The 13083-nt window shown below is 46.2% G+C and overlaps 2 protein-coding genes across 5 annotated transcripts in view; one reads left to right on the top strand and one right to left on the bottom strand.

The window, feature by feature from the left end:
- Nucleotides 1–317: 317 nt before the first annotated feature.
- TYMS (thymidylate synthetase) lies at nt 318–12105 on the top strand. Its single transcript, XM_022586794.3, has 7 exons — nt 318–600; nt 2388–2461; nt 4817–4991; nt 7222–7323; nt 8022–8197; nt 8922–8993; nt 11449–12105. The coding sequence occupies exons 1-7, from the start codon at nt 327–329 to the stop codon at nt 11584–11586; spliced, it is 1011 nt and encodes a 336-aa protein (XP_022442502.2). The 5' UTR covers nt 318–326; the 3' UTR covers nt 11587–12105.
- ENOSF1 (enolase superfamily member 1) overlaps nt 2930–13083 on the bottom strand; it is a 41577-nt gene continuing 31423 nt past the window's right edge. For 2 of the 4 annotated variants that reach the window (XM_022586793.3, XM_022586791.3), the window contains one exon: nt 2931–12895. In XM_022586793.3, coding sequence (XP_022442501.2) covers nt 12794–12895 — 102 coding nt within the window. In that variant the 3' untranslated portion in view covers nt 2931–12793. Of the gene's footprint in view, nt 12896–13083 lie in introns of all 4 variants that reach the window. The other 2 variants (XM_089894963.1, XM_022586790.3) reach the window with 2 other exon arrangements.

The raw sequence follows: 13083 nt of genomic DNA, 5'->3' as shown, positions 1-13083 counted from the left end.
ATAACAGGGTTTTGTTTGTTTTTCGATTGCGCGAACACGTGTAAATTGTTTCAGGGTCCCCTTGATCACCGAAAGGTGCGGTCGACCCTGAATCTTTCCAAAGAGGGCGGCCTGTCTCAGGCAACGCACCAAGATACAGCTTTAGGATTTCCTTCTAGGCCAAAGGTTCTTGACTTTTAAAATGCCATAAAGGTTACGCGATTCGGGAAAGCGATCGCGGTCTCAGCTGGCGGCCCAGCGCGCCCATGGGACGCGAGGGGCGGGGCCCCGAGGGGGTCGGGGCGGGGCCAACGTCACCTAAACGTCACAGGAAGAGGCGGAGTCTCATGAGCGGCGGCGGGAAAAGAGGACCGTTGAAAGCGGTGGGCCGCCTCGCCCGCTGCCGCGCTATGCCCGCCGCCGGCTCCGAGCTGCCGCGCCCCATGTCGCCGCCTGCCGCGCAGGAGCAGGGCGCCGAGTCGCGGCCGCCGCCGCCGCACGGGGAGCTGCAGTACTTGGGGCAGATCGAGCACATCCTCCGCTGCGGCTTTCGGAAGGATGACCGCACGGGCACCGGCACCCTGTCGGTGTTCGGCATGCAGGCGCGCTACAGCCTGAGAGGTGAGGCGGACGCGCCACGGGGGCGGGAGGGCGGGCGCGTTCCGGACAGGCCGGGCCCTGCGGCCGGCGTTTATTCAACCTCAACCCCGCGAGGAGGGGAAGCGGCCTTGGCCCCACTTTGCAGACGCCGAAACTGAGGCTCGGATTAGAGAGATGACTTGCGTAGGGTCACACGGACTGGAGGGACAGAGCTGGGAGGTAAAACCGGGTCCTCTGGCTCTTAATCACGCAGTTATGCTGTCTCCCCAAAGCGGGCGCGATCCTGCAGCGTTTGCCCCAGATTAGAGGGTGGGAGAGGATCTGCTCGGGCTTGACCGGGGCCTTGGCTGGAGGGCCCCTTTTCTGCCCCTCCTCTTCCCTCCGCGTCTGCTGTTACGCTTTGCAAAGTTTTTAAAAATTGGAGCGAAGATGACGTGGGCGAGGCCGCGTTGGGAGGAGCGAGCCGAAAAGCAGTGGCGGGAACTTGTGGTTCACTACAGTTTTGCCATCTGGTCCCGCGAACCAGCTTTCCTCTTAAACCTTGAAACAGGAACGCGAGAGTCCGAGTAGGAGTTCATATTTATTTGTCTTTGTCTTTAAAACAGGGTGGCTCTTGGGAAGAAGTGTGTCCAGGGGGCTGTTAGGGTCGGGCTTTCAGGGGACAGAGGGGCGGGGTGGGGGTCTGCACCGGACGAAAGTTGAAACAGGCGTGGAGGGCGGTTGTGAGTGGGGAGACCAACTGTTGGTGAAGCAGATTGACCCAGGTCAGGGGAGAAACCCTCCGCCGCGCACCCATTGGAGAGACTGGAAAATACGGGGCTGCAGTGGCCGATGTGGCTTGGACAGCCTAGGGAGTTTTGTCTGAGCAGAGGGATCCACCTTCCTGCAGCTCCAGCGCAGTGGCGTCCGGGGAGCCACAGACCTCGTTTCTACCCCCGCCCCTCTGCTTAGACCTTTGGCAAGTGGCTTAACTTCTCCCATCTTCAGCGTCCCCATGTGCTCAAAATGGAGGAAATCATCCTCAAAATGGAGGGAAGCAGGTGCTTGAAGAATCTGTTCTTGTTACATGAGTAGCACCTGTACAAGTGATAATGTCGACTGAATAGGTACCAAATTTAGAGAGAAGCTTTTACAGTTTTCTCTATTGCTTGACGCAAACTTACGTATTACCTCCTGGTGTCTGTAAAAAGGGAGGTCATAATGGAGCCTCAGGGAAGGCTGTTTTGAGGATCAAATAGGATCATGCATATCAAGTGTTTAAACAGTTAACTATTTTTATTACACTTAAAAGAACAGAGGTTAATTTTCTTTGCGACTATCTAGAAACTATTCATTTTGGGCCAGGGCAGTATCTACTATCCCGTGGTCTTGAGCAAGTTATCCCTGGCAGGATAATCATGGAATAGGAGCCTTCAGGCTTTGTCCTAGGTCACATTCTATGTGCTGTCTTCGCACCTCTGTGATGAAGGGTTCGCGCTAACCAGGTAGTGGGTGGTAGCTCTTTCCCTGTGTACACATGCATCCCTGCCTGTTCCCTGCCCCAAATCACTGTGTGGAATTCCTGTGTCTGGTGGTCAAGGGGCACAGGAGGGTAGTCTCGGTCTGAATTGTGTCACTGACTTGGGGCTGCAGCTTTGGGAGCTCCACTCTGATCCGGGGGTGCCCACGTGGCAGAGGTTGCAGTTTTCCAGCTGCTCTGTGGTCACTCCAGGACCTTGTGTCCTGGAGCAGTTTGCTTTTACAGAGAAAGTTGGATGGCATGTTCTGTTTTCCCATCTTGAAATTATACGATAAACTTTGTTTTCCAGATGAATTTCCTCTGCTGACAACCAAACGTGTTTTCTGGAAGGGTGTTTTGGAGGAGTTGCTGTGGTTTATCAAGGTAAAGAAATTGCTACTATTGGAAATCAATAATCTGTTCTCAGTACAGCATCAGCTAGATCCTTTTAAAAGTCACACCATGTCACTCCTTGGCCTAAAGCCCTTAGTGGCTCCAATTTCACTTAGTAGGAGCCAAGGTCCTTACCATCCTGTCTCAGCTCTGGCCTCCGCCAGAGTCCCGCTCACTCTGCCCCTCCCATCCTGGCCTCCTTGCTAATCTTCGAGCACACCAGGACATTCCCACCTAGGGCCCAGGCACCCGCTGGTCCTGCTCCCTGGAACCTTCTGTTCCATGTAGCATGACTCGCTCCCTCACCCTCAAGTCTCTGCTCAGTGAGCTTTCCCTGCCTCGGATCTAAAACTGTGATTATCTCCCCACCCTCTCCTCCCACCCCTCCTTTGTTTTCTCTACAGAGAAATACCTTATGTATAAGGTCTGCCCTCCCCCTTTACCCCATTCAAGGGTGAAGGCAGACAATAAAATAAAATAAATCAATAAAATAAAATAAATCAATTAAAAAAATTTTTTTAATTTAGAAAAGTATTAGAAGCTCCATGAGGGCAGAGAATTTCTCTTGTCCACTGTTGCATCCCCTGAGACACAGCCTGCCACACAGTAGGCACTCAACATGGAGTGATCACTGAATATAGATCCCAACTGTGCTCTCGTGTTGGGATAAGCTGGAAGGGTCTCTTGAGTAACAAGGTAGAGTGCTGTGATGATGGGCAGCAGCCACACCTGGGCTTCCCCTCGCTCCATCTGGTTCAGACCAGTGATATTCTGGCCAGTGTTGGTCACAGGGTACCTGAGGAAATGGGCTCTGTTCTGGACTGGGTTAGGGGTTGGGATCCCTTCTACAGGGCACTTAGCAGGCCCAAGACCTCTTAACACCTTTTAGAAAAGGTTTAGATTTGGATTCAATCCAGTCTCCCTTAGTTCTGTATTCTCGGGGTATTTTCTTCTGCATTGGCCTATCTCAACTGACAGCGAGCTTCTACTTCCAAATACATCAGCGCAAATCTCAGAAGAGGACGTTTGTAAAGCAGCTAGAGCCCAGTCTGGATAGATGGGAAGGGAGACTTTTGAAGCCACATGTGAAGGGTTGAGAAATGAGTTGTTGGAAGTGAAAAAAATTAGTACAAACTCAGTGACAGAAAGGGAGGAACTGAGATGCTCAGAAATAAAATGTATTCGCTTGTTTTATCTTAAAGCTTGAGTGCAGGATTCTAATAAATCCTTGTCAGGAACACATCAGACTCACCTCTGATCATCACTCCATGGGTGACTCAAAAATACAGGAGTTAGGGATTTCCCTGGCAGTCCAGTGGTTAAGACTCCGTGCTTCCACTGCAGGGGGCACGGGTTTGACCCTTGGTCGAGGAAGTTCCACGTGCTGTGCGGTGCAAAAAATACGGCAGTCAGAGTTTACCTGCACTTCAGCTGGGATCTTTGGGCAATATGGAGATGTATGGTCTGTGCAACAGTTAATATTGGGTCGAGTGCCAAGCGTTTTGCTTGTATTTTCTACTCACAGTAATATGGGTGGTGGTTACTACTGCTGTGCTCTTTTTTGGGTGCAGATGGTGAGGCTAGAGGGGTCAGGAAGCTGGTCAGAGAAGGGAGGAAGAGAGGCATGGGGCCCAGGTGTGTGTGGCCTCATAGCCTTGCTTGGAACCTTACAGCGTATCATACCCAGAGGCCAGTGCGGTCTGTCCTTGACCTGGATGCACCATCAGGATACAGGCTAGGATGACATGGGCCAAATCTAATGAGGTGAAATATATAAGAGGAAAATAAAGCTTGTACTTGGCACCAAAAAAAAAAAAAAAAAAAAACCCCCCCAAAACCCACACCTTAACTTTGTGAATATAGGTTGGGGGTAAACATGACTTGATAGTGGCACTTGTAAGATGTATGACTGACATATTTGCCAGAAAAGCTAAGACTGATTAGGCCAATCAGTGGAAATATCTGATATACCAGGTCTAAGATACACCAAACAGATTGCACATGAGGCATTAGATTCATCCTGGGGCATCACACTTAGACACAGAACACATTTAGTTAAGAAACACAAAACTGTTAGATGAGATGGAAGTAATTAAAGGACTTGGAGGTGTTTCGAATTTTAGTTGAGGGGAATAGGAAAAAAGATTTGAGATCGTGATTGCAAAGAAGGATTGGACCATCCTGGGGGCCCTCAGAAAGTTTGGACTGGGACCAGCCTGCTTAATGATGGGATGTGTCAGGTGCTGTCCCCTGTCTGTCAGCACAGGCCCACTTGGGGGGAGGCTTTTGGGGGATCGACTGATGGCACAGAATTCACTGGATGCTGCTCTCTCCCATCTCTTCCAGGGATCCACAAACGCTAAGGAGCTGTCTTCCAAGGGAGTGAAAATCTGGGATGCCAATGGGTCCCGAGACTTCTTGGACAGCCTGGGATTCTCCACCAGAGCAGAAGGGGATTTAGGCCCAGTTTATGGCTTTCAGTGGAGGCATTTTGGGGCCGAATACAAAGAGATGGATTCAGGTGAGGAGACGGAGTGGGGCCTCAGATTTCCTGAGTGCCTCTCACAGCCTGAGTTTGTTCCATTGTTGCAAGTGAAGCCTGGGGGATAGGAAACCGGAGATGGGGAAGTGGATGTATAACTTGGACCTTGTGAGGGGCGCTTCAGATTCAGGTGGAGGATCAGATCAGACCATAGCAGGATGGTCAGCACTTGCTGGGTCTTAGCACCTTCCACACCTTGTTCATCAGCAGATAGTGACCCGGTTGGTGGTTGGTCAGTGTGTTGGGTGTAGGGTTGGAAGGTCATCTGGGGGACAAGAGTGTCAGGGATTGCCCTGTGGCAGCGTTGATCTCCCCTTTTAAAGACTGAGCTGCCCAGCACACTGTAGTGGTGCTGGGGACCGGTCTCTGGTCACCCTCTCTTCCCCATCCTGGTGAGATGGAGGAAGGTGAAACATCTCACCCCTGGGCGCCCACCCTCCTCTGTCACTGGGTGGCTCCACTTGCTGACTGTCACAGAATCCAGTCCAGGTCCTTTGACCCTTCCTGTCCCCCCATCCCTAGGTCAGGAGTTGCAAAAGCAAATGCCTGCCTCGGGGTGGGTGGGTGTGTGCGCGCACGCCGCGCATGTGCATACACACAGGAAGTAACAGTTTGCTGGCTGGGCAAAAACCAGTTACCTGGAAAGCCTGTGCCATCTAAAGGGGACAGTCACACCTCAGCTCTAGCCAGCTGGAGGGATTTGGGCCTGATGTTGTTGGGTTTTTCAATAAATGGCTAAGTCTTTGGAATGGTGGCAACTTTGGTAAGTTCAAAATGCCATGCCAACCTGAAATAGGCAAATTCACAGAGACCAAAAGTGGATGGGGAGTTGTTTAATGGGTACAGAATTTCAGTTTAGGAAAATGAAGAAGATTTAGAATGGATAGTGGTGATGGTTGCACAACATTGGGAATGTACTTAACGCCACCGACTGCACACCTTTAAATGGTTAAAATGGTCAACTTAATGTTATATAAATTTTGCCACACACCAAAAAAAATGCTCTGTGGGCCAAACAATTTCTCTGCAGGTGAATGGACTTTCTGTTGTTAGAATGTAGCCCCCGTCCTAGGACATCCTCAGGATGTGAGGCTACACCCCTGGCTTAATTGTGCCTTAAATCCTGCCTCGTGTTCAATTATTTATTCTTCCTTGAGGGACCTGATGAAATTATGGCCTTAGTTTAGAGTTGTATGAACGCTTAGCTGTTGGATTTCAGTACAAGAGTTTTTGTTTTGTTTTGAATTTTTACCCTGAAATAATTATAGGTTCACAGGAAATTGCCCAAGAAAATGTAACCTCTCACATAAATTAACATTTGTAAAACCCACAGCACTTACCAGATTTCTCCAGCTTTATAGATTTGTGTGCAATTTTAGCACCTATAGATTTATGTAACCACCACCACAATCAAGATACAGAACTGTTCCTTCACAGTTCATCTTTTTTTAAATCTTTGATGTTACTTTTCTGGAACTGTGATGGTGATAGGACTTTCTTCCCCAAATTTAGAACTACTGGACTTGAGCATAGTCTGACTCCAATAAGTGGAAGTTTAACCAGAGGGGTGTGAAGCTCTGCACATCTCGGCTTCCAGTTCATTTCAGAAGGAGGCAGGGACTTAAAAGTCCAGAGACCAGAAATGGGACAAAAGTATAAGGTGGTATAATAATTAGAGGTTTCCTGATATTTACAGTCAGTAGGTATTTGGCTGTTAAATTGTAATTTTAGGTGGGAGTGTTGGAAGGATAGTGTCTAGATGACAAAAAGGAATTCTCATCCTCTGTTAGTTGGACCGCATATTGTAGGGTAAATTAGTGAAGATCCAGCCCTGTGCCTGGCAGTGGAGCGTGACAAGATTGGTTGATGGTATAGAGACTACGTCCTGTGGGGACCACTGGAAGAAACAGATCGTTGAGGCTGAAGAAGGTTAGTGATAGGAGAAGGGGGGAGGAGGGGCACCACGGCCAAGTATTTAAAGGACTCTTAAGTAGGTAAGAAATAGACATTGTTACAGTTCCAGAGGACAGACCTAGGAGCCAAGACTCAATATAACCCGACAAAATATAAGACATTTGTATTGTTCGTTGGCTATCGTGTAACTGCGCCAGGGGAGGCCGTGGGTGGACAGTGTGGTCGATGACCTCCGAGGCCCTCTCATGGGATGCTGTGATTCACGTGTGACGTGTTCTTTTTGCCAATTCTGCAGATTATTCAGATCAAGGAGTAGATCAACTGCAAAAAGTGATTGACACAATCAAAACCAACCCTGACGACAGAAGAATCATCCTGTGTGCTTGGAATCCAAAAGGTTGATTGCATCCCAGTCACCCTGCCATGTCTTAACTGTACCTTCTGCAGAGGCTGCCCGGCTGCCCCTGTGACCCTGGCCATGTCGCACGTGGTCCCATTTTCACCTTCAGAGGGTGAGGCTGGGCCCAGATGAAATTTGTATTTTATGGGCTTTAAATTGCCTATAAAAATACACATGAAAATTTTAACATTTTAAATTGAGGCAGATGGAATTTCAGATCACCTCCCCCTCACTATTATGAACATTTTAAACAATTATATTGTAAAACTAAACTCTACCAAGGTGTACTAAATACCCAGAGTGGAATATTTGCATTTATGATAGAGATTTTTGAATACGGGAAGGTGTGCCTGAGTGGCCAATATCCTGTGGCCCCTGCAAATGAATTCATTCCTCCTATACTTGTGGTTTGGTGCCATGGTGGTAGCACAAGTAATTCATTTCAGCTCGGGTGGAAGAGCATGGCTTCAGTTGTCAGCATGCATCCACAGAAGTCTCACGTTGATGGACAGGTCTCTGTTGTCGACCGTATGCCATCCCTGGGGTTGGAATGGTCTGTGAGGGTCACGGGGGTCGCTGGCCCAGTGGCTCTTTCTCACCATCTCCGCTGTATGAGTTGGTTCTGTTTCACTTTGCCTAGAGCTGTGTTCTTTAAAACCACTGCCCCTCCTGACTTTCCTCTGCCATCTCCTCAGATCTCCCTCTCATGGCCCTACCCCCGTGCCATGCCCTTTGCCAGTTCTACGTGGTGAACGGTGAGCTGTCCTGCCAGCTGTACCAGAGGTCAGGAGACATGGGCCTGGGTGTGCCCTTCAACATCGCCAGCTACGCCCTGCTCACCTACATGATCGCACACATAACGGGCCTGAAGGTGGGCTCCTCTCGGGGAGGAACGGCTGTTGCCAGCCTAAAGCACTGAGCTCTTATTTTTAATGATTTTTTAAAAAAATTTATTTTTGGCTGCATTGGGTCTGCGTTGCTGCGCGCGGACTTTCTCTAGTTGGGCGAGCGGGGACTCCTCTTTGTTGCGGTGCGTGGGCTTCTCATTGTGGTGGCTTCTCTTTTGTGGAGCGTGGGCTCTAGGCGCGTGGGCTCAGTAGTTGTGGCTCACGGGCTCTAGAGCGCAGGCTCAGTAGTTGTGGCACACGGGCTTAGTTGCTCCGTAGCATGTGGGATCTTCCCAGGCCAGGGCTCAAACCTGTGTCCCCTGCATTGGCAGGCAGATTCTTAACCATCGTGCCACCAGGGAAGTCCCAAGCACTGAGCTCTTAGATCCTGTAACGTGGAAGAACTAATTGCAGAGAATTTCGTCTCCAATTAGTCTTTAAATATGATAGATGTAAATGAGGAACTGGCTTACTCTGTAACCTCCTTGGAGCTTTCCCGTCCTTTTGCTCTGTATAAACTAACGGGATCGTATAGGTTATTTATTATAACTTTGATGAATCAACTTTTCTCAAAATTGACGCTGGTTAAATTCCTTGTGAAAAGCTTTGGGATGTCTGCATACTCTGTATCATGTGTTTTTACATGATGTGTTTTAAAGGAATTCAAACTAAAGCATTTACTGTTCTGCTTTCTCCCGTGGGGTTTAGCCAGGTGACTTTGTACACACTTTGGGAGATGCACACATTTACCTGAATCACATTGAGCCGCTGAAAATTCAGGTAAGAAATGTATCTGTCACACTTTGGGGTTTGGTACCTTCTCTTGATAAAAGGTCGATATGGAAAACATCCCTCCTGTAATAAGTGTTCTCCTCGGTGCTCTGACAGAGGTAAGAGGACCTGCTTCCAGGTTTGCGGGTGGTGGTGGGCAGGCAGGGACAAGGCAGACAGGCCTCAATGGCCACAGACACTTTACATGACACGTGCTGTGAGGTATTAAGTACCAGTACCAGGAGGTACCAGTACCAGAGGTACCAGTACCAGAGGAGAAGCCATCTTTGGACCAGAAGGGTTAGGACCTTCCCAGAGGTGGCATTTTAATTCATTCTTTTACTTGGAAGAGTGTTTAAATGCAAATATTTTCCCTTAGTTTTATGCTAACATACAGTATTTAGGTCTGAACTTTGAAAAGTCTGTGTTCACTTCCATAATTTACAGCAGCCAACAAAGGATTTGTTTTTGGGATTTTTTTGTTGTTGTTCTTTTAATTGAAGTACAGTTGATTTACAGTGTTGTATTAATTACTGTTGTACAGCAGACTCAGTTATACATGTATATACATTTTTTTCATATTCTTTTCCATTATGGTTTCACAGGATATTGAATATACTTCTCTGCACTATACAGTAGGACCTTGTTTATCCATTTATATATACTAGTTTGCGTCTGCTAATCCTGAACTCCCACCCCTTCCCCACCTTGGCAACCACCAGTCTATTCTCTCTGTTCGTGTTTCTGTTTCACAGATAGGTTCATTTCTGTCATATTTTAGATTTCACGTGAGTGATATCTCGTGGTATTTGCCTTTCCCTTTCTGACTTCACTTAGTATGATAATCTCCAGTTGCATCCATGTTGCTGCAGGTGGCATTATTTCATTCTTTTTTATGGCTGAGTAGTAGTCCATTGTATGTATGTATCACATCTTCTTTATCCATTCATCTGTCCATCGACATTTAGCTTGTTTCCATGTCTTGGCTATTGTGAATAGTGCTGCTGTGAACGTAGAGGTGCATGTATCCTTGAATTACAGTTTTGTCTGGATATATGCCCAGGAGTGGGATTGCTGGATTATATGGTAATATTATTTTCCACTTTCTGAGGAACCTCCATATTTTCCACAGTGGCTGCACCAACTTACATTCCCACCAACAGTGTAGGAGGTTTCCCTTTTCTCCACACCCTCTCCAGCATTTGTTATTTGTAGACTTTTTAAAAATTAATTTTTTTTTGTGGTTTGCGGGCCTCTCACTGTTGTGGCCTCTCCCGCTGCGGCGCACAGGCTCTGGACGCGCAGGCTCAGCGGCCATGGCCCACGGGCCCAGCCGCTCCGCGGCACGTGGGATCCTTCCAGACCGGGGCACGAACCCGTGTCCCCTGCATCGGCAGGTGGACTCTCAACCACTGCGCCACCAGGGAAGCCCGTAGACTTTTTAATGATGGCCATTCTAACTGGTGTGAGATAGTACTTCATTTTAGTTTTGATTTGCATTTCTGTAATAATCAGCGATGTTGAGCATCTTTTCATGTGCCTATCGGCTATCTGTGTTTCTTCTGTGGAGAAATGTCTTTTGGTGTTGTTTATGGTTTCCTTTGCTATGCAAAAGTTTGTAGTTAGTTTAGGTCCCATTTGTTTATTTTTATTTCCATTGCTTTGGGAGACTGACCTAAGAACATTGATACAATTTATGTCAGAATATTTTACCTATGTTCTCTTCTAGGTGTTTTATGGTGTCATGTCTTATGTATTTCCAACAAAGGATGATTTAAGATGGCAATAAAAATATGAGTGTGCTTAATGAACCTCAAGGAAAAAAATTCAAACCAAAAACCTTTAGCCCCTTCTGGATTAGGTCTGGGTTTGGCAAGTCTTTGAGGAGCTTGGCTGCTGTGATTAGAGGGTGACCCAGGGCTCATCCAAATGCTCCTCTCTGGCAGTCTGCTCCAGTCATGCTGGACGGAATGCTATGTGGTCGTGACCTGTGTCCGTGTCCTCATTGCTGCTGTCTGTTCATCCCAGGAGTCCTGGCTTGCATCCCTTTCTGTTGTCAACACGTGTCATCTTCTTTGCCCTTTCTGCCAGGGACAGTTGGGCTAGGGTTCAAGGGACTCAAGTAACCATTCTGTAGCTACTTTTTATTAAAGTAGAAGACTAGGCCCTGTCTTTAACAAATTTACCAAGAGCAGTCGATTATAAGAACTTAAACCTGGTGAGCCACCAAGGCTCCTGACACCATGTGATTCTACTGAACACCCTTCACTCTCCACGTGGGCAAGAGAATTGGTCAGCAGCATTGAATAACCAGGGACAAGGTATCTGTAGTATTCCACCCCTGAAAAATAATATTGATACTTTATTGGTAAAATACTGTTATTTTTTTCATGAAGGGACACAGGGAGCAAAATTAAAGCAGGTTGTGTGGATCTGGCAAAATAATGGCCTTATGTGTTTTTAGCTTCAGCGAGAACCAAGGGCTTTCCCCAAGCTCAAAATCCTTCGAAAAGTTGAGAAAATTGATGACTTCAAGGCTGAAGACTTTCAGATTGAAGGCTACAATCCTCACCCAACCATTAAAATGGAAATGGCTGTTTAGAGTGCTTTTGAAGGAGTTGTTTGAAGGATATTTACACCTAGGTGAAAGTTCATTTTGCTCTAAAGGAGAAGGAACTAGGTCAAAACCTGTTGGTGATCTATCAATCAGTTATTATTCATTAACTTTTAAGGATGTTGCCACTGGCAAATAGAACTGTGCTGGTTCTCTTAGTAATAAAAGACCTGGAGTTAGGGTAACTCACTGAGGATGTATGTAAACGTAGAGATTGTGAATACAGACAGGAAAGAGAAAATATATATACTCTTAATTCAAACTTTATGTTTTTATGAAAATGGTCAGTGAATTTCAAGAATTATGTATAACTATTGCCCAAATTGGAGCAAGCTGGATAACACCATCAGTCATAATGCCTAGTGTGGTTATGAACATATAAAGTTGTATTTGTTTTATATCTTGCTGTAATGTTCTGCATTCATGTTCTGTTTTTTTAATTCCATGTTGCCATTTACCTGCTCAGTTCCTGCCTAAAACAGATTTAACTGAACCCTCCTAAACAAACATACCTGTGCTGTGTTCTCTTTTGGATGCTGCTTAGATGGGTATGGTATATTTTAGAAATGCTGACTAAGCTATATTTCACCCTATTTTTCTATGATTCATCTAATTCTAGCTGCATTTTATCATTAAAGTACAATGATTATTTGGGATAAAGGCTTTAAGGGTTATAAAAATAGTCTATGAAATATCCCTTTACCCTCATTAGCTTCAGCATGGTGAATTCTCTAATAACGTGCTTAGACTGAGCAAGAGAAAGATGCTAAACCACCCCAGGGCTGACCAGTGAATGTTTTTACCTTTGCTGCATATCAGATACCCCAATAGTGCTGCACGACTGTTTTATTATGCTAATTTATGACAAGTGTGTTTTTAAAAAGATTAAGGAATTATTCCAACATGCTGCTTATTTTCAAAGTTTAATGTCTAGGTACCAGCACTTGATAGAAATTTTAACATCTTCCTGGACTTTGAGACAGTTGGATCTACTTTTGTTTAAAGATTACATAGGAGAATGTTTTTGGCTGAAAGAATCAAGTAATGATGACTAAGCTGATGCCCGAGGTTAGTATGACTTTCAGCTGAACTTGTTCTGATTGGTAGGATGAATTTTTTTTTCTATTTTTGTAAAACCATACCCAAGAAATTTTAAGCCTTTTCACTTAAAGCAAAAGCTGTTAAGCATTCAGCTCTAATTCCCTTGAGCAGCAAGGAGCTTCTCCCAAACTTCACCATCTGGATACTGGTGTTTCTTTACAGATTCCTCCTTCATTTCTGTTGAATAACCAGCATCCTATCAAAGACAAAAAATGGAATCATGTTAATAACCACCTAGAACAAAAGTCATTTATTTTACTTATTTCTGCTGTTCCTAGGAATGCTTTTAAATCTAAGTCAGAGGCAACTGAATTAATAAGTTTGCAGGTTGTTTGAAATGGGGGAGAGGGACGTACTTTATTGGCTGCTTCTCAGGGTTAGTGA

This window comes from Delphinapterus leucas, chromosome 14, assembly GCF_059928025.1.
Source record: "Delphinapterus leucas isolate spDelLeu-1000000601 "Yukka" chromosome 14, BTC_Dleu_Yukka2, whole genome shotgun sequence".
NCBI lineage: Eukaryota > Metazoa > Chordata > Mammalia > Artiodactyla > Monodontidae > Delphinapterus > Delphinapterus leucas.
Note: the sequence above shows the minus strand (reverse complement) of the source record. Positions and strands in the feature narration are given on the sequence as shown.